The sequence below is a fragment of the Mesocricetus auratus genome, unplaced genomic scaffold (assembly GCF_017639785.1).
Source record: "Mesocricetus auratus isolate SY011 unplaced genomic scaffold, BCM_Maur_2.0 Super-Scaffold_100676, whole genome shotgun sequence".
NCBI classification, from domain to species: Eukaryota; Metazoa; Chordata; class Mammalia; order Rodentia; family Cricetidae; genus Mesocricetus; species Mesocricetus auratus.
The window spans coordinates 21,074,469-21,093,646 of NW_024429266.1; the positions used below are offsets into that span (position 1 = coordinate 21,074,469).

The 19,178-nt window shown below is 48.3% G+C and overlaps 2 protein-coding genes across 5 annotated transcripts; both read right to left on the reverse strand.

Moving 5' to 3' along the window:
- Positions 1 to 7,794: 7,794 nt before the first annotated feature.
- Positions 7,795 to 9,351, reverse strand: Tstd1 (thiosulfate sulfurtransferase like domain containing 1). Its single transcript, XM_005087756.4, has 4 exons — positions 9,090 to 9,351; positions 8,662 to 8,784; positions 8,044 to 8,206; positions 7,795 to 7,958 (listed from the first exon to the last, which is right to left on the reverse strand). Exons 1-4 carry the CDS (start codon positions 9,151 to 9,153, stop codon positions 7,907 to 7,909), a joined length of 402 nt encoding a protein of 133 aa, XP_005087813.1. The 5' UTR covers positions 9,154 to 9,351; the 3' UTR covers positions 7,795 to 7,906.
- Positions 9,352 to 9,464: 113 nt separating this feature from the next.
- Positions 9,465 to 19,015, reverse strand: Usf1 (upstream transcription factor 1). 4 transcript variants are annotated; one of them, XM_005087757.4, is made up of 11 exons: positions 18,870 to 19,015; positions 13,998 to 14,090; positions 13,104 to 13,153; positions 12,832 to 12,947; positions 12,410 to 12,511; positions 11,610 to 11,805; positions 11,105 to 11,192; positions 10,913 to 10,971; positions 10,695 to 10,789; positions 10,350 to 10,478; positions 9,465 to 10,171 (listed from the first exon to the last, which is right to left on the reverse strand). In XM_005087757.4, exons 2-11 carry the CDS (start codon positions 14,003 to 14,005, stop codon positions 10,082 to 10,084), a joined length of 933 nt encoding a protein of 310 aa, XP_005087814.1. In that variant the 5' UTR covers positions 14,006 to 14,090; positions 18,870 to 19,015; the 3' UTR covers positions 9,465 to 10,081. The 4 variants fall into 4 exon arrangements, with proteins under 4 accessions (XP_005087814.1, XP_012981960.1, XP_021079577.1 ...); XM_013126506.3 differs by lacking the exon at positions 18,870 to 19,015 and adding an exon at positions 18,279 to 18,535; XM_021223918.2 differs by lacking the exon at positions 18,870 to 19,015 and adding an exon at positions 18,074 to 18,223.
- Positions 19,016 to 19,178: the final 163 nt, after the last annotated feature.

The following is a 19,178-nucleotide window of genomic DNA, read 5'->3' on the forward strand; positions in this document are numbered from 1 at the left end:
ATACCAAGATTATAGTGTGAACTATACTTAATAAATATGTGAATTTTTGAAATTTTCCAGCCACTATGCTCTGGTATCCCTGGTAGTCTTTCCTTAAAAAAGAAAAAAAAAAAAGGCCAGGTGGTGCACGCCTTTAATCCCAGCACTAGGGAGGCAGAGGCAGGTGGATCTCTGTGAGTTCAAGACCAAGCCTGGTCTACCGATCAAGTTCCAGGACAGCCTCCAAAACAATACAGAGAAACCCTGCCTCAAAAAAAAAAAAAAAAAAAAAAGAAAGAAAGGAAGAAAGAAAGAAAGAAAGAAAGAAAGAAAGAAAGAAAGAAAAAGTCTGGCAGTGGTGACACACACATTTAATCCCAGCACTCTGGAGGCAGAGACAGGAGTATTCAAGGCCCGGTCTACAGAGCTAGCTCCAGGACAGCCAGAGCTACACAGAGAAACCCTGTCTCAAGTAAATAAATAAATAAAACCACTAAACCACTGTTCTATTGGGGAGGCAGAGGCAGGCTGTTCTCTGTGAGCTCAAGGCCAGCCTGGTCTTGAGTTCCAGTACAGCCTCCAAAGCTACAGAGAAACCTTGACTCAAAAAAACAAACAAAAAAATTTACTTTATGTATGAGTGCCCTATCTGCATGTACGCCTTTATGCCAGAAGAGGGCATCAGATCCCACTAGAGATGGTTGTGAGCCACCACATGGTTGGTGGGAATTGAACTCAGGGCTAGTCCTTTTAACTGCCTAGCCATGTCTTCAGCACATCAGCTTAATTCTTTTGGGTCCTTTCTGAGTTACCTTAAATTGTGGCAGTTGGCAATGGCTGGAGTGTATTCAAAAGCAAAGTCATATCTCAAGCCAGGATGCAGAGACTGGGTAGGGTTTCCCTGTGACAACCTCCAAAAACCATTAAGCAGTCATACAAGAAACTCCTGAATCTCTTTTGAGGATCTTCTGTCAGCCCCTCCCCCCATGTATATGCTTGCTTGTGTGCAGGAGTCCGTGTACTGACATGCTGAGTCAGAGGAGGATACCAGTGTCCTGCCCTGTCACTCTCTACCCCGTTCTCTTGAAATAGAGTCTCTCACTGAACTTGACGCCAGACTAGTAGCCCGCCAGCCCTAGGATCTCCTTCTCCACATACCACAGCACTGAAGTTACAGGCACACACAACTAATCCTGACTTTTTAATGTGTGCTCTGGGAACTTGAACTCAGCACTTATAAAGAAGTGAAGACAAAGCCGGGCGTTGGTGGCGCACGCCTTTAATCCCAGCACTCGGGAGGCAGAGGCAGGCAGATCTCTGTGAGTTCGAGACCAGCCTGGACTACCAAGCGAGTTCCAGGACAGCCTCCAAAGCCACAGAGAAACCCTGTCTCGAAAAACCAAAAAAAAAAAAAAAAAAAAAAAAAAAAAAAGAAGTGAAGACAGGTGGATCTCTGAGTTTGAGGCCAGACTGGTCTGCAGAGCAAGTTCAAGGATATCCAGGGCTACATAGAGAATCCCTGTCTCAACAAACAAAACTAAATTAAATAAAGACAGTTTCCCTATTTAGTCCTGGCTGGCCTTGAACTTGCTCTGTAGACCAGTCTGGTTTCAAACTCAGAGATTCACCTGCCTCTGGATCCCAAGTTCTAAGATTAAAGACATCCACCACAACACCCGGCCCTAATTCTTAAAGACCTGTAGAACCTTCAGTCACCTACCCTGGTGACCAAGTCCAACACGTGGCCCATTAGGGCACTCCCAAACCTTATACAAACTGTAGCAGGATAATTGTCTTTTTTTTTTTTTTCTTTTTTGGTTTTTCGAGACAGGGTTTCTCTGTGGCTTTTGAAGGCTGTCCTGGAACTAGCTCTGTAGGCCAGGCTGATCTAGAACTCACAGAGATCCACCTGCTTCTGCCTCCCGAGTGCTGGGACTAAAGGCGTGCGCCATCACCTCCCAGCAGTCTTTTTCTTTATATAGTAAATGAATTAGCCCTCCTATGTATACTATCAGTTAAATTTCCCACTGCTGTTCCTCCTGATTTGTGTCTATGGCATGTTTACCAGTGCAGCCATATAACATGTAGAAGACTTTGCTTGGCTGTTTAGATTTACTTCATCAGATTTTTGTTTTGTTTTTTGGGCAGTTGGTTGGTTGTTGGTGGTTGTTGTGGTTTTTGAGACAGGGTTTCTTTGTGTCCCCTGGTTCTCCTGGAACTCACTCTGTAGACCAGGCTGGTCTCAAACTCAAGGGTCTGCCTCCCTGGGCCTCTGACCACCGCACCACATTTAGGTTTTGAGAAAATTTCACTACAAAGACTAAGTCGGACTCAAACTCATTCCCCTGCCTCAGCCTACTGAGTGCTGGCATTAAAGGTATGCATCACCACGCCTGGCATCATCAGCTTTTTCTATGGCTTCTAGTGTTGAGTCATAGTCATAGGGCTGTCTTTACCTCTTTAAGGTAATAAATGGTTCTTGGTAGTTTCCGTATTTTCAACCTTTGATCCATAGAAGCATATATCATATATTACATGAAGTATGGAACTTGCTTGTTTATCCACTTGCACTGTAGTACGTAGTGCAGGACTTTTCCTGTTGCTGTGACAGAATACCAGACTAGAGAAATCTAAGGAAGGAAAGGTTTATTTATTTATTTTATGTATACACTCTTCTGTCTGCATGTGCTCTGTAGGCCAGCAGAGGGCACCAGACCTCATTCAAGGTGGTTGTGAGCTGGGCTTTGGTGGCGCACGCCTTTAATCCCAGCACTCGGGAGGCAGAGGCAGGCGGATCTCTGTGAGTTCGAGACCAGCCTGGACTACCACGTGAGTTCCAGGACAGCCTCCAAAGCCACAGAGAAAAACCAAAAAAAAAAAAAGGTGGTTGTGAGCCACCATGTGGTTGCTGGGAGTTGAACTCAGGATCTCTGGAAGAGCAGCTAGTGTTCTTAACCTCTGAGCCCGGAAGGAAAGGTTTATTTTGACTTGCAGTTTGAGTCAGACTATTGTGCTGGGGAAAGCATGGTACAGAGAACAACTTCAGCTGTGACAGCAGGTGTGCAAGGCAGAGAAAGATGAATGCCGGTACTCAGCTTGCCTTTTCCTCGTCGTTCGCTCCTGGACCCCAGCCAAGGGGTCCACGTTTAGGGACCTCAATTAAGCTTCCCAATTAAGTCTCACAGATGTACCTAGAGGTATGTCTCCCATATGACTTTTTTTTTCCCCGAGACAGAGTTTCTCTGTATTGTTTTGGAGGCTGTTGGTCCAGCCTGGCCTCGAACTCACAGATATCCACCTGCCTCTGCCTCCCGAGTGCTGGGATTAAAGGCGTGCGCCACCACTGCCCGGCTCCCATATGACTTTTTAAGTCGAGTTAACATCAAGATTAATCATCGATGGCACCCTTCTTGAAACAGGAATTCTGTAGGTACCCCAGGCTAGCCTTGAATTCATTATTCTCCTGCCTCAGGCTCCCCACTGCTAGAATCACAGGTGTGTGTCACTGTACCTGACAACATATCCCTTTTAAGTAGTCGTGGATGATGAACAAAAATTCACCACAAGGCAAGGCTCACCTTGTTTTATGAAATCATACAGTGTATATTGTCTGTCCCAAACAGTACGAGTCAAATGAGTACATCCATTTGTAAAACTTTATCATCTGCATGTGTGTGATGCCTTTTGTTTTTCTCTGTGTAGCCCTGGCTGTCCTGTAGATAAAGCCGACCTTGAACTCAGAGATCCTCCTGCCTCTGCCTCACTGGTGCTAGGATTAAAGGCGTGCGCCACCACTGCCTGGCCACTTTTTTTTGGGGGGGGAAGGGGCGGTCAAGACAGGTTTCTCTGTAGCTTTGGAGCCTGTCCTGGAACTTGCTCTGTAGACCAGGCTGGCCTCGAACTCTTAGAGATCCACCTATTTCTGTCTCCTGAGTGCTGGGATTAAAGGCATTTGCCGCCACCACCTGGCTAAATCCATATGTTCTATGTGAGATACTTCATAGGGATTAAACTCTCAGGACAAGCGACAGAGGAAAATTTGCTATAGTTGAGGCTGGCCTTGAACTCATGGCAATCTTTCTGCCTCAGCCTCCCAAGTGCTGGGATTATACACATGAGCCTTCATACCCAGTATGGCCATAAATCTTGTAATTCCCATTTTACAAATAATGAAAGAGATGAAATAGTTGAAAGTGACTTGTGATAACTACTCCGTTATGGTTAGCCAGACCTAGAACCCAACATTCCCTTCCACAAGAAACTGCTGCCACTCATTAATATTTCCAACTTTCCCCCTAGAAATTCCTAAGCTCCCTTACTGAATGTATGCTATGTTCTGGTTTCATGGTTAGCTTATAACAATGAAATAAAGAGCCCTCTCTGTAAAGAGCTAAGTCTGGGGTGGGCTGGCAAGATAACTCAGCGATTAAGAGCACTGACTGCTCTTCCAGAGGTCCAAGTTTCAATTTCCAGCTCCCACATGGCAGCCCACACCTTTCTGTGACTCCAAGATTGACACCCGCACCCTCACACGCATCCTGCGGGCAGAACAGCAAATGCAGACAAAATTAAAATAAATAAATTAGACTTTTTTTTAAAAGCTAAGCCTAAATAGAAAAAAAGCAAGTGATTATGCTTCAGCTGTGACCGCAGGTCTATGCTTTGTGTACTTCAGGGAATCCAGTTATACATATTCATCTGCTATTTTTCATCCTTCCTGAGTTCAAAAACCCTCTTGAGGAGAACCGCAAAACTCCTGCCAAGTACATTCTCCTAATTCTTATGAAATCCAGAGGGTTTGAAGGTCTGGAAGCTTCCCAAGCAGAAGAAATGAGTGAAGGCCAGGGTCAAAAAGAACTACAGTGTTTGGGTCACTGAGGACACCAGGCTGGTGGGAGTAAGCCCCGGCAGGACAGTTTGATAAGGCAGGGTGAAGCCAACTCTGAACCACAGACTGTTCCAAGAGTCAGGATGAGACATGTCCTAGTCACTAGGCAGCAAAGGCCTGCGGTAAATGATCAACTCTGACTGATAAAAAAAAAAAAAAAAGTTGGACAGCCGGGCTGTGGTGGCACATGCCTTTAATCCCAGCACTGGAGGGAGGGGGCGTGGAGGCAGGTGGATCTCTGTGAGTTCGAGGCCACCCTGGTCTACAGAGTAAGTTCCAGTGGGTGGAGGTCAGAGGACACTTGCAAGAGTTGCTTCTCTTCTTTTACCCTGTGTGTCTTGGGACTTGAACTCAGGTTGTCTCGGCAGCAAGTGACTTTATCCTCTGAAGCAGTCTACCAGCCAACAATGCTTTCTAAAACAACCTTTGGGCCGGGCGTTGGTGGCACACGCCTTTAATCCCAGCACTCAGGAGGCAGAGGCAGGCGGATCTCTGTGAGTTCGAGGCCAGCCTGGTCTACAAAGTGAGTTCCAGGACAGCCTCCAAAGCCACAGAGAAACCCTGTCCTGAAAAAAAAAAAAACCAAAAACAAAACAACAACAACAACAACAACAACAAAAAACAACCTTTGGGGGCAGGTGGTGATGGCACATGCAGGGGAATCTCTCCAAATTCCACCTGGGCTACAGATCCAGCTCCAGTCAGGGCTACACAGAGAAACCCTGTCTCGGAAAAAAAAAATTATGTCTCACTGAAGGGATCAGACCCACACCTAGCCCCCTGAGCCCCCTGCTTTGGCAGCCATGACAGACTGCAGAACACATATGCTTAGTTTCTGGCCTTCTGACCTTGCAGGAGCTGCCCTACTTACTAGGAGGTCAGATACCTGCCACATGGCAGGGAAGTTAGCTGGCGGGCTCTGGATGTGCTTTATGGTAAAAGTGGTGTAAAACAGTGACATGCAGAGCATAGCGACCGCCCTGGGAAGGCCTATTCGCCATAGCAACCAGTTGACTGATAGACACAGGACAGGTCGGCCAAGCCGGAAAGCGCACCAATCCTGAGGCTGTTGCGTATCCCTAGACACTCCCCTTGCTCATCCCAATGAATTCCTGCCTTGAAGTTTCTCCAGGCCCTTTTCACTCCACCAGCAGTGATGAACAGATGAGTGGCCTGAGTTAAAGCAGTTAACTCGTTAAATAATAAGACTCCTTGCACTGGGTGGCGGCGGCGCATGCCTTTCATCCCAGCACTCTGGCAGAGGCAGGTGGATCTCTGTGAGTTCCAGGCCAGCTGGGTCTTCAAAGAGAGTTCCAGGTATTCTGGAAGAAGAGCTTTTAATTGCTTAGGAGCTCAGTGCTCTTAATTGCTGAACAATTAATTTCTCCAACCCCAAGGACTATTTTATGCGTTTTATAAAAATGCATTATATTTATTTTGTGTGTTTGTGTATGGGCACAGGTCACATGTGTAAGGTCAGAGAATTACGTGCAGAGTTGGTCTGTCTTTCCTTCCACCTTATGGATCCTGGGTCATAAAGCCTAGTGGCAAGAGCCTTTAATTGTTGACCCACCTCACCAGCCCATGTGTGAGTTTTTGTTCATCTTCTGATTGGTTTTTCAGATAGGGTCTCACTACGTAGCCCTGGCTGACCTAGAACTCACCATGCAGACCAAGCCGGCCTCAAACTCATAGATCGAACTTCCTCTGCCTCCCAGTCCTGGAATTAAAGGTGTGTGCCACCACAACCAACAGCTTTTTTTTTCCTTTGGGACAGGGTCTTGCTACGGTGTCATGGCTGCATGGAAATCATGTAGCCAGGTTAGCCCAGAATTCGGTGTAGCCCAGCCCAGGCTAGAACCTAAAGAAATCCTGCTGCCACTACCTCTACCCAAGAGCAGGACTTACAGGTGTGTACCACCACACCTGGCTAAAATATTTTTGCATTAGAACCGGGAAAGGTCTTGTTGCAATCCTGAGGACCTGCATTTGAATCCCCAGGTAAAAAGCCAGGGTTGAGGGCATGTGCCTGTAACTCTAGCCTTTGGGGGACAAAGACAGGTGAATTCCTGAAGCTCAGTGGCCAGCCAATAGACCACCGCCCGGCTCGAAAGTTGCTTTTTTAAAATAAAGATTTTTGGCCAGGCAGTGGTGGCGCACGCCTTTAATCCCAGCACTCAGGAGACAGAGACAGAGGCAGGCGGATCTCTGTGAGTTCGAGACCAAGCCTGGCTTGGTCTACCGAGTGAGTTCTAGGACAGGCTCCAAAACAATACAGAGAAACCCTGTCTCATAAAAGCCAAAAAAAAAAAAAAAAAAAAGAAGATTTCGGTGTGTGAATATCTTGCTTGTATATATGTGCACCTTGTACAATCCTGGGTCTCAAGGGAGTCAGAAGGCATCGGGAACTAGAGTTTCACAGGTTGTGAGCTACTGTCCATTTGGGTGCTGGGAACCAAATGCAGGTCCTCTGCAAGAACAAGCGCTCTTATGTTTTGTTGTTTTTCGAGACAGGGTTTCTATGTATTGCTTTGGAGGTTGTCCTGGAACTTATTATATAGACCAGGCTGGCCTTGAACTCACAGAGATCTGCTTGCCTTTGCCTTCTGAGCGCTGGGATCAAAGGCATGCGCCACCACCTGGGCCAGAGCAGGCTCTTCATGTTACCCAGACTGGTCAGGAACTGAACTCCTAGGTTCAGCCTCCCTACTTGCTGGGACTGAACACACCTAGCTCCAAGATTTTTTTTAAAGCTATCAGGTGATTATCTGATATGCATTCTGGGCTGGAAACTGCTGTCCTAGGTCACCTTCAATTGGGTGGTGGGGAACAGATGGACAAGGATCCTGAGAAAACACTGAGAACTAGATTCATACTGGAACCATTTTTTGTTGTTGTTCACCTGGCAAATTAAATGCTTCTAATGCTTGATTAAATGCTCTTTATTTGAGGTTTTTTTTTTATGTGCACAGCACAACAAGGACTTGTCCAACCCAGCCAGGTGGGCATGAGAAGGATCACAACCACTAAGCCTTCTACCTAGCTCTCTTTCTCCAGCCATTCCTTATAGGCCCCAGCATAGTTTCGAGCCCTGTGGAGAAAAAGAATATTGAAGAACAGGTCCAGTAGGCAGTCCCCAGTCAGTTCCCAGTTAGCAGGCCTTACACCTTTCATACCCTGTGTACCCAAGACTTTGTGCCAGCTGTGTGGCCTGGAATCCCCGCTTGCCCATCTGACAGAAGAAAATAAGATTCTTGTCTTCAAGCTTTGGCTTCTCAGCACTGTACAAAGCATGGAAAGCAGCTGGGTCCATGGTCAAGGCGGCTTCCAACTCAGACACTGAGAGGACAAAATGGAGAGCCAGTGGCACATTGGGGTTCACAATATGGGCCTAAAAGAGCGGAGTCCTGGCCACTCTGCCCAAATTGTCCAAACACATGGTGGTCACCCTATACCCCACACCGACCTCCAAGACAAGCAGTCGCCTACCAGTGCAGGGAGTTAGACCAACAATGCAGCCAGCCACTTTGAGTCCTAAGGAGGCAGTAGAGGACTAGGTGGCTTAGGGAATCCAGCTTCAGGCAAGTCAAGTATACAGCCGCTGATCTGCCCCTCTGGCTGCCTGTTATCCCCTCAGACTGGATAAGCTAGTTCCACTGCCAGGAGTCTCCATTCAGCTTTTCTCTAGGGAACCTGAGGACTGGCTGAGCAAATAGAAGGCCACCCCTATTGTCTCTACCCTTTAGCTGAGACCATCATGGACTGCCCCTTTGCCAACACAAGAAATCCTATACCAGGGATGTTGAGTGCCCCAGGGATGGTACCAGCTTCTGCCTCCTCCCGAGATCGAACATCGAAGAGCCGGGCCCTGCCTGAGGCTAGGAGTGAGCGTAGTTCAGGGAACGAGACTGTAGGCACTGAGAAACAGGGCATGAAAGAATTGAGAGCTGGGGCCACAAAACACCTGTGGCCTGTTCCCTCCCCAGGAGAGCTGTTTACCAGGACCACATCCACACCCCTGTGCTTCTCTCTCCACAAACAACTCCACCCAGGAGAGCAGCACACACAGGCTCACCCCCACATGCTTCTCAGGTACCTCCACAAACTCCACCCAGCGGAGCAGCACACACAGGCTCACCCCCACATCCTTCTCAGGTACCTCCACAAACTCCACCCAGGGGAGCAGCACACACAGGCTCACCCCCACATCCTTCTCAGGTACCTCCAGTCATGGTGCCAGCAGCAGCAATTGTGTGACTGAGACGCAGGAGTGCAACCCGAAGCATCTCCCTTTCCTCCCGGAGCCCAACCAGGGAAGCCGGAAACGGAAGCAAAGGTGTGGCCCTGGCTGGCACACACCCAGAGCCCCGTAACACCTGTTGGTGATACTTTAACACCAGCCCAGAGTTGAAACCTTTAAAATTGCCCAGTGAAGGCCAGAAATGACATCCAGGTTTGGCACAGGTACCAGGACTCTGGGTAATGAGTATAGGAATAGTAGCACCCCACCCAAAGGTTGACCCAGCCCTTACTGGTCAAAGGGTAATATGCATCTTCCCTTCCCCCAGAGCCCCACAAAAGAAGGAAAGCAGACAACTGTGGCTCTAAACAATTTTTATCTTAAAAAACAAAAAGGAAAGAAAGAAAAGAAATAAAAAGAACCATCCCCAGAAGGGAAAGCTCTCAGTGAGCCCCTGCCTATCTTTCGCCCTGGCGTCAGAGACTTCTGCAGAGGCCCCAGCTGCTCACTGGCCTCTCTACTGCTTATGGGATAGCAGCCACCCAGCACCCTTCCCCACCTCTTGAATAAGCCTGCTCCCAGAGTAACCCGGTGTGTATCTTAACCTCTGCTCCAGGGAAGGGAGGAACCGGTGGAGTGCTAGACCCACAGAGTGTCCACAGACCTCTGCTGGGCACTCTGTGCAAGCACAGGGCAAGTGTCCAGTGTCCATGGATACAGCACATGAATGTGCGAAAGGAGCACACGGGCCCAGGGCCACACAGTGGGAGCAGGCAGAACGTCAGTACCGTCCGCTTCTGTCTCCCAGCACTCACTGCAGACTGCCAACTACAGGGCTCAGTTCAAGGACACGCGTGCCAAACCCCCAGTCCCATGCCAGAAGCAGGCAGTGAGGGAAAGGGGCGTGGGGTTATTAGTCTGTTGCTCCTGGGATATCTGCAGTTCTAGGGCCGGAGGCCCCTGGATCCCCACAGTTAGTTGCTGTCATTCTTGATGACGACTTCTAGTCCATGGTGCCGTAACTGAGCTCGCAGCAGCAGGTTCTTGTTTTTAAGATCTTCCACCTGCACAGAGAGGAGGAGGCAGTAAGGAAAATGACAGGGAAAAAAAATTGATATTGCTAAGCCACGAACTTAAGTCACACACCCAGTGCTGAGGACAATGTGGAGTGTTTTCTAGGGAATTCAAACTGGGTCAGTGTCTACAGGGCTGCCAAGGGGGCCTGCCTGGCATTTGTCTGACCTGCTGTCGAAGCACATCATTGTCTAGCTGCAGCTGATCTAAGCCCTGCAATTCTTCAGACAACCGGTGGTTGCTCTGCCGCAGCTCCTGGATATAATCGCAGGCTTTGGATAGGATTCCACCTTTACTCTGCAAGGCAAAGTCAACAACATGAGGACAAAGGCTTAAACCCCGATACCTTCCAAGAGCACTTTCAGTTTCAGCCTGTTTCCCCTCAGAATCGGGACACGGTATCTCAGAGAGTACTGCGAAAAAGAACGTCATGAACACTGCTCGCCACCGTTTCTGAAAACAGTGCCAGGAGACACAACTCTAGCCCCTCCCTACACCGGGGTCTCCCATGACCTGGCCTGACTTGGTGCTCTCCATAGAGCAGTCTGGGATGATTTTGGAGAGCTGCACAATCCAGTTGTTGATCTTGTCTCGGCGACGGCGCTCCACTGTGGGACAAATGGAGGACAAAGTGACTCCGAGAATGATGAGCAGCGCTTCCTGCCCTCACACATCACCACAGCTCCCAAATCTACCCCGTTCCTCCTGGCTTCACGCCTGGATGTCCCTACCTTCATTGTGTTGAGCCCTTCGTTTCTCATCTCGAGTTGTCCTGGGAGCCTCTGACTTCCTGACAGGAGAGTACAGGGTGACCAGACCAAGGAAAAGACAAAAAGCAAAAAAGACTGTTTAGGGTGAAGAATTACACAAGACTTAGCAGGCATTAAAATCACTCAAAATAACTAGGAGATAAAGCCACTCACGGGGAATAAGGGTGGGTCCTGGGGGCAATTGAACGCTGGCTTCCTCCCTGCAATACTTCTTGTGGTGACATCATCACAAAGAACTGGCCTGCGAAGATGAGTTAGGTTTTTGTCAGGACTTGGGACTAGGAACCTCACCAAAACCTTAGGACCCATTTGAGAACATGCTCCCATCTGCTGGTACAGCAGCTCAGACCCACTATATGCCCTGATTCTTTTTTTGGGGGGGGGGGGGGGGTTAAGGTGTTGGACATTGTTTTTCTGTAAAGCCTTGGCTGAACTGCAATTCCCTCTGTAGATCAGGCTGGCCCCAAACTCGAGAACAGTCTGCCTCTGTCTCCTGCGTGCTTGGATTCACTGACACCACCACCGCCCAGCATACCCTGATCTTAATAACAACTAAAAGTCAAGCACTAAGTTCCAGAGCCCCCACCCCACCCCACCCCACCCCCGCCACGTCCCCCAGTCTAGCTCTCCTAGCTCCCGCCCTTCTACAGTATCTTACCAGTGCTGGGAGGGGTTGCCTGCCCCAGCAGTGCCTCCGAGCCCTGGGTGGTAACAACAGCAGTTGTACTTCCAGATGTGGTTCCCCCTGCCCCATCTCCCACCGCGGTGCTGGGAAAGTAAGTGTAATGCGTTTCAGCAGCTGTTCCCTCCGAGTCAACTGCATCATCACTGGTGAAAGCACCCTGGATCACTGCCTGAGAAGGGAATTGAGAACAGACTCCAGTCAGCCAGGGACATATTCCTACGCCGCCCCCCCCTGAAGTTTCCATCCCTTACCAGAAGGGAGGGGAAACACTGAGAACCGTGTGGCCAATGACAGCTATGAGTGTGACCCAGCACAAAACTAAACTCACTCAAAATATTAGTTGGGCTTTTAAGTTCAATTGTGGGGAGTTTTTAGATTTATTTTTATACATGAGTATTTTGCCTGCATGTATGCATGTGCCTATGTGTGTGCCTACTGCCTAAGGAGGCGTGAGGAGGTTATTTGATAACCTGAAACCAGATGGCTGTGATTCACCATCTAGATATTAGGACCTGAACTCAGGTCCTCTGTAAGAGCAAAAAGTGCTCATTAATCTCTCCAGCCCCAACCACGCATGGTTCATGGGCATCTCTGTAGATGACAGTATCATGCCTCAATGACAAGAGGTTGAATACATCTGAACTTCGTGCTTTGAGTTAAAGCCACCCAAGATGCACCCCACTATTCCTAATCCCACCCCTCCTTCCCATTGGCTCCCTAGTTTTTCTTATTGCTAAAAGCTCTCTAGTCCTCTCACAGCCTACCCCCTGTACCTGGGTCATAGACTGAGTGGCAGGGTAGCCACTGATGGCACCAGTGCCCTCTGTCTGGCCATCCAGCTGCCCCTCAGACACCTGGATCACCCTGTACATCACCTAGAAGCAATGAAGAGGGGGGAGGGGTGGAAAGAGAAGACAAGAGTTAGTGCCCAGAATTCTAGGCCCTCTCAGAAAGTGCCTCTTGGAGTCTCCCAAAAACAGAATCAGTTATCTCTCCCTTTTTCCCCATTTTGAGTCTTTAACACACCCAGCCCCACACCAATTACTGCTACTTTTAGTGCCTCTTATTAGCATTTCATCCCAACAGTACACAGTTTCATCTCATTATTCAAGCCACAGCTCCCCGGAATATGTTCAGGCACCTCCCTTGATCCCAGCCCCAGGTGACATCTGCCGCCACCTGGCCCCTCCCTTACCTGGCCCCCATTCTCAGTTCGGAAGACGTACTTGACGTTGGGATCAGGGAAAGTAGCAGCTGACTGGATGCTGGCGATAGCTACACTAGTTGGGTCCTCTCCAGTAGCTACTGCACCTAAATTAGAAGAGGCACAGAAAGCTCTGACTTAACTGCCTTTCTCCCTGTTCTACTTGCATGCCATTTAAAAGACACATGGTATACAGAAGATGGGCCAGTCGGCTGAGGAAGGAGGGAGGCTGACGGGCTCTTGGTCTTGATTTTAGCATTCACCTTCCTGAATCTGCACTGTCCCCTCTTCGGTTTCAGCTGTTTTCTGCTGCCTATTTGTGGTAAAAACAGAACACAAAGGGAAGATGTGAGAAGCTCACTGGCTTAGTAACATGGTTCCCAAACTCACTGGCATTCAGGACACACATAGGTTCTGTTGGATAATGACAGTGCTTTACTGCCAGTAAACAACAGATAATTACTGTCAGTCATGGTGGTGTATGCCTTTAATCTTGGCACTACAGAGGCAGAGGCAAGTGGATCTCTGTGATATTTGAGGCCAACCTGGCCTATACAGTTAGTTCCTGGTCTACATAGCCAGGGCTATATACAGATATATTCTGCCTCATAAATAAATAAATAAAACAAAGACTAGTAAACTAAGTGTTTACCATGTACACAGACATTAGGTTATAAGCACTTTTTTCCTTCCTGTCATCTTGGCTATCCTGGAACTTATTCTGCAGATCAGGCTGGCCTCAAACTCAAGAGATCATCAGCCTGCTTTTCTCTCCTAAGTGCTGAGATTAAAGGCATGCATCACCACCACCTGGCATACTATCTTTTTTTTTTTTTTTTGAGACAGGGTTTCTCTGTATTGTTTTGGAGGCTGTCGGTCCAGCCCGGCCTCGAACTCACAGAGATCCATCTGCCTCTGCCTCCCGAGTGCTGGGATTAAAGGCATGCACCACCAATGCCCGGCTGCATACTATCTTGATACTAATAATGACACATGAAATCAATAGGGCTATTTTATAGATAAGGAAACCAAATCACATGGCTATAAGTGATGGAGCTGGGGGACCCAAATCCAGTTCTGCCTGTGTTTAACTCTTACGCATTTTGCATTCTCCAAGGCCATCCCTCTCTCATCCCAGGGACCACTTCTTCACTCACCCCTTCATCTCTCTGTGAGGGGGCTCATCCGAGGAACTGGTCTTCTTTTGGAGGTCTTCGTATCTCCTGATTCAAAGGCCTGAGTGCTAAATCCTGGTGGAAATGATAGAGTTTACAGTGAGGCCAGGCAACTGAACAGCTTTACAAGTTCTGGAACATAGGCTCCAAGAAGACAAAGCCAGGAAGATAAACCAATCATCTGCAAAGGTCGATCAACTTGCCCAATTCTAGCGGCAAGGGCTGGCCCACAGTGCCTGAAAAGCAACTCTTCATGAGACATGGTGGCTTGCTCCTGGAATCCTAATGCTCAAGGGACTGAGACAGGAGGACAGGGGCATGTTTGAGGCTAGTTTTGGCTACAGAATGAGACCTTGGAGAGAAAAAGAACCAGGTGTGCTTGCCCACGCCTGTAATCCCAATCCCTCCGAGGTAGAGGCAAAAGAATTGGGAATTTAAGGCCATCCTGGGTTGCAAAGCAAGTCTTAGACCAGGCTGGGTTACAAGAACTTGTCACGAAAACCAACAAACAAACAAAACCCAAGATCAACTGGGGAGATGACTCAGGGGCAAAAGCTCTAGAATGGAAGCCTGACACCTGAGTTCTAAAGCCTGCACAAGAAAGGGATGCAGTATGAGGGTACCTGTAAGTCACAGTACACCTCGATGGACAGATGAGCAGCAGAGATAAGAGAACCTCGGGAAGCTGGGTGGCAAATACAGCAATGAAGACTGTCTCCAATAAGGTAGAAAGGCAAGGACTGACTCACCAACGTTGTCCTCTAAGCAAGAGAGAAAAATCAGGCTATTAAGATAGCTCAGAAAACTGAGCAGTAGCAGTGCACGCCTTTAATCCCAGCACTGGGAAGATAAAGGCAGGCAGGATTTCTCTGAGTTCAAGGCCAGCCTGGACTACAAGGCCAAGTGTTGTGGAATATTACTTTAACTAGGCAAAGATGTGTTACATTCGTTTATGTTGCATTTGTTTAATTATGTAAAGATGTGTTATATTTGCTTATGTTGCATTTAACTATGTAAAGATGTGTTGCTGTTTCATCTTGCCTGCCTCAGGCACCTGACTGGTCTAGTAAAAAGCTGAACAGTCAATAGCTAAGCAGTAGAGGGACAGGCAGGCTTTTGGCCAGATAGAATAAGGAGGAGGAGGGACTCTAGGCTTAGAGAAGAGAGAACAAGGGAGAAAGGGAGGGACAGCCCAGGGCCAGAAGCCAGGCACTGCCAGACAGACACAGAGGAAACAGGAAAGTAAGACATACAGAATGAAAGAAAGATGAAAAGCCCCTAGGCAAAACATAGATGAAAAGAGACAGGTTAATAAATTATAAGAGCTAGCAAGAAACAAGCACAACCCCAACATGCACCCCCATCCATGATCTGCTGGAGCATGTGAAGACCTGACCCCAGACCCAAAGCTGCAGGATCTCACAGCACAGGGCAACAGCAGGATAATCAAGAGGAGTCCAGGGAGCACCCAGCATCAAGTGTAGCAGAAACCAGAGGCCTCAAACCAGACCAATGACTCTTTGCAATGAACACTTGCAAGTAAACATATATGGAAAAGGGGTAGCCGGGCGTTGGTGGCACACGCCTTTAACCCCAGCACTCGGGAGGCAGAGGCAGGCAGATCACTGTGAGTTTGAGACCAGCCTGGTCTACAAGAGCAAGTTCCAGGACAGCCTCCAAAGCCACAGGGAAACCCTGTCTCGAAAAACCAAAAAAAAAAAAAAAAAGAAAAAGAAAAAGAAAAAGGGGTTTATGCCTGATACACTGAAGCTTCCTTGATGATATATATATATATGTGTATATATATATATATATATATATATATATATATATATATATATAGTTTTTATGAGACAGGGTTTCTCTGTATTGTTTTGGAGGCTGTCGGTCCAGCCCGGCCTCGAACTTACAGAGATCTGCCTGCCTCTGCCTCCCGAGTGCTGGGATTAAAGGCGTGCGCCACCACTGCCCGGCCCTTGATGATATTTTTAACCCCCCCTTTTTTCTGTGAAATTTTATTTTATTTGGGGAGGGGTGCAGGGTGGATGTGAAGGGATAGGGAGATGAATGGGATCAAGATACATGATGTAAAAGATACATAGGATAAATAAAAAGAAAGTAAAAACAAGTATAAGGCCAAACAGTCATAACGTTAAGTTTTAAATTTCTGTGTCATGATTTGGGGGCTGGTGGTCAAAGAAAGCCTGCTACAATCTAGAGCTACAGAGAAACCTTGTGGGGGGGGTGGGAGAAAGAAAAAGAAAACCAACTCCTGGATGCTGTCCTCTGACCTCCACAGGTACCCAGCCCACATGCACGTATGCACACACCATAAAGTGTTTGGGTTTTTTGGGTTTTGTTTTGTTTGTTTGTTTGTTTTCAAGACAGGGTTTCTCTGTGGCTTTGGAAGCCATCTTGCAACTAGCTCTTGTAGACCAGGTTGGTCTCGAACTCACAAAGATCCGCCTGCCTCTGCCTCCCAAGAGCTGGGATTAAAGGTGTGCAGTACCACCGCCCGGCCACCAGAACATTTTTTAAAATCATTTTTTTTTTTTTTTTTTTTTTTTGGTTTTTCGAGACAGGGTTTCTCTGTGGCTTTGGTAGTCCAGGCTGGTCTCGAACTTACAGAGATCCGCCTGCCTCTGCCTCCCGAGTGCTGGGATTAAAGGCGTGCACCACCAACGCCCGGCTTAAAATCAGTTTTTTAAATAATGTTCTTTACTCCTTATTTATTTATTTGTTTTGGTTTTGAATGGGTTTCTCTGTGTAGCTCTGGATGTCCTGGAACTCACTTGTAGACCAGGCTGGCCTCCAACTCCGAGATCCTGCTTGCTTCTGCCTCCCTGAGTGTTGGGATTAAAGGCTCGCACTGCCACCACCTGGCTGTTCCTCTGTATTCATTCCACCTCCAAGAGGGGAAGGAGATAATTATACTAGAAGGCCAAGAAATAACGTCGCAAGGTGGATTATTGAAGCAATTATAGGTTATTACTAAAGCTATTATAGTTTCATAGGAATAGCTAGAGCCATGTTTAGACCACCACTATCAAATAACACCCACCATGGTCCCTGATGCTCCTTCCCCCCTTCTTAGACACAAACTGTGCAATAAGTAATTCTAAGCAGGCGGTGGTGGCAGATAGAGAGGAGACAGAGACAGGCAGATCTCTGAGCTAAAGACCAGCCTGGTCTACAGGGTGAGTTCCAGGACTACACTGAGAAACGCTGTCTTGAAAAAACAAAGAAAGAAATTCTAGTCTTCACCAGGAGTTTTGGTCCGTTAGTCCCAACACTCAGGAGGCAGAAACAGGTGTATCTCTGAATTCCAGGCCAGCCTGGTCTACATACTGAGTTCTAAGACTGCCAGGGCTGTGTATAGGGAGATCCTGTCTCAAAATAAAATAAAACAATAACAACAAAAAAGAAATTCCAGTCCTCAATCTCAAAAGGGAAAAGCTGGAGCCCTCTTTTTGCCATTGGAAAACCATCACTAACCACAAAACCTAGATTTGGCTCTTGGGCACGACTCTACTGCCACGGATCTTGTTTTGGAGGGGGGGTGTCCAGATTTACAGCATCTGTTACAAACTCAAAGCTCAAGTGCATCATATTCAAGTCTCCTTTATTTTATTCATCAAGGCTTCCTGTAGAGAAACACAGTTGCTAAAATGTTGCCATGACAACTCCAAATCAACTAAGCCTCAGGAGGAAGGGGGAAAAAATCCAGGCTCAGGGTTCTGGAGGAGAAAAGACAATGGGGGAGGAATCCATCTACAATGTTTCTGCCTTAGGACTCTTGACACCCCGCCAGAGACCAGAAAAACAAAGAACTGAGCAGACAGATGCCTCCAGAAAGAAACGGCTGCACAGTACAAAGCAATAAAATAATCTCAACAAGAAAGGGCAAGATTTTTGTAAAATTTTCACCCATAAGATCCTCCAAACCTTTCTAATGCCAAGAAAATCGTAGTTTAGGGAATAAAAAGCCTTGGAAAGCCCGCGAGCAAAGAAAATGGTAACAAAAATAACAACAAAAAGGAACCGAAAGTGAAACTGACCGTTCAAAGTAATGTTGCAAAGGGAGGCAGCACCAGAGTTTGGGGACCACCTAAGTCTCTAAACTCCAACGCAGGAGGAAGAGCCCCTCCGAAGCTTGTTGCACGGCCTTCAGGAGCAGGCAAGGAAGAGAAGCAACTGCATAACCCACAGCTGTCAAACAGAGCAACTTCTGAGGCCACCCAGCAACGGCGTTAGGCTACTTACTCAAATCTTGGTTGTACATCCGGAAGCGTTTCCTGAGCATTAAGGCTATGTGACACGGAAATCAGCATAGGATGTTGTGGTTTGCACGCGCAAAAGGAGGGCCAAGCAAACACCCTCGTCAAGCACGGACGCAGAGGCAAAAAAAGAGATCAAGTTCTGAAAGAATGCAGGCGCTCGGACCTTGCCTGAGAACGAGGCGTCTCCCTGCAGGCCCACCAACTAGCAGGAGGCGCTCGGGGAGCTGAGCACCCGCCAGGCGCGAGCCCCGAAGCCCACGCGGTGACCCCGTCGGCCCCAGCTGCTCCGCAAAGGAGACAGGAAAGGACGCCGGGATCCTCCCCAGGCCCGCGGCTGGCAGCTGCGGCCCGCGGCGGGACAGCTCGGGAGGGTGGGACGTGTGCACCCCGGCCGGGGAGCGAGCTCGGCCCACAAAGCAGGGCTGGAGATAAAGAGCCAGGCACGGCCCCCTCCCCCAAAACAAAGGCTTCGTGCCCCGGCGTTGCCTGCCCGGAGAAGACGAAGCAAAGCCAAGCTGCCCCGCCTCGCCGCTCCACCTCGTCTCCAGACCCCGGCTGGCTCCCGCGCACTCACCGACCCAGGCCGCTACAGTCGCCGATTTCCCCCGGCTGCGTTCTCCCTCTTTGGAGCTAGGTCTCTCCATAGACAGCTGCTCATGCGCAATCGCAGCCTGCGGACATGTTGGTGAAGGGCGGAAGTGTCTCCTCGACCCGCCCTGCCTACTGACGGCCCCAGAACCGCCCCATTTCCGTTCGCTTCAAACTTGGATGCGCGCTAAAGCCGACGTGGGTATGTGAGTTTTTACAGGCCCCGAAGAGAAACGGACGTCGCTGGAGTTCTAGCTGTTTTCAGCAAGAACCAGAAAAAAAAAAAAACACGACT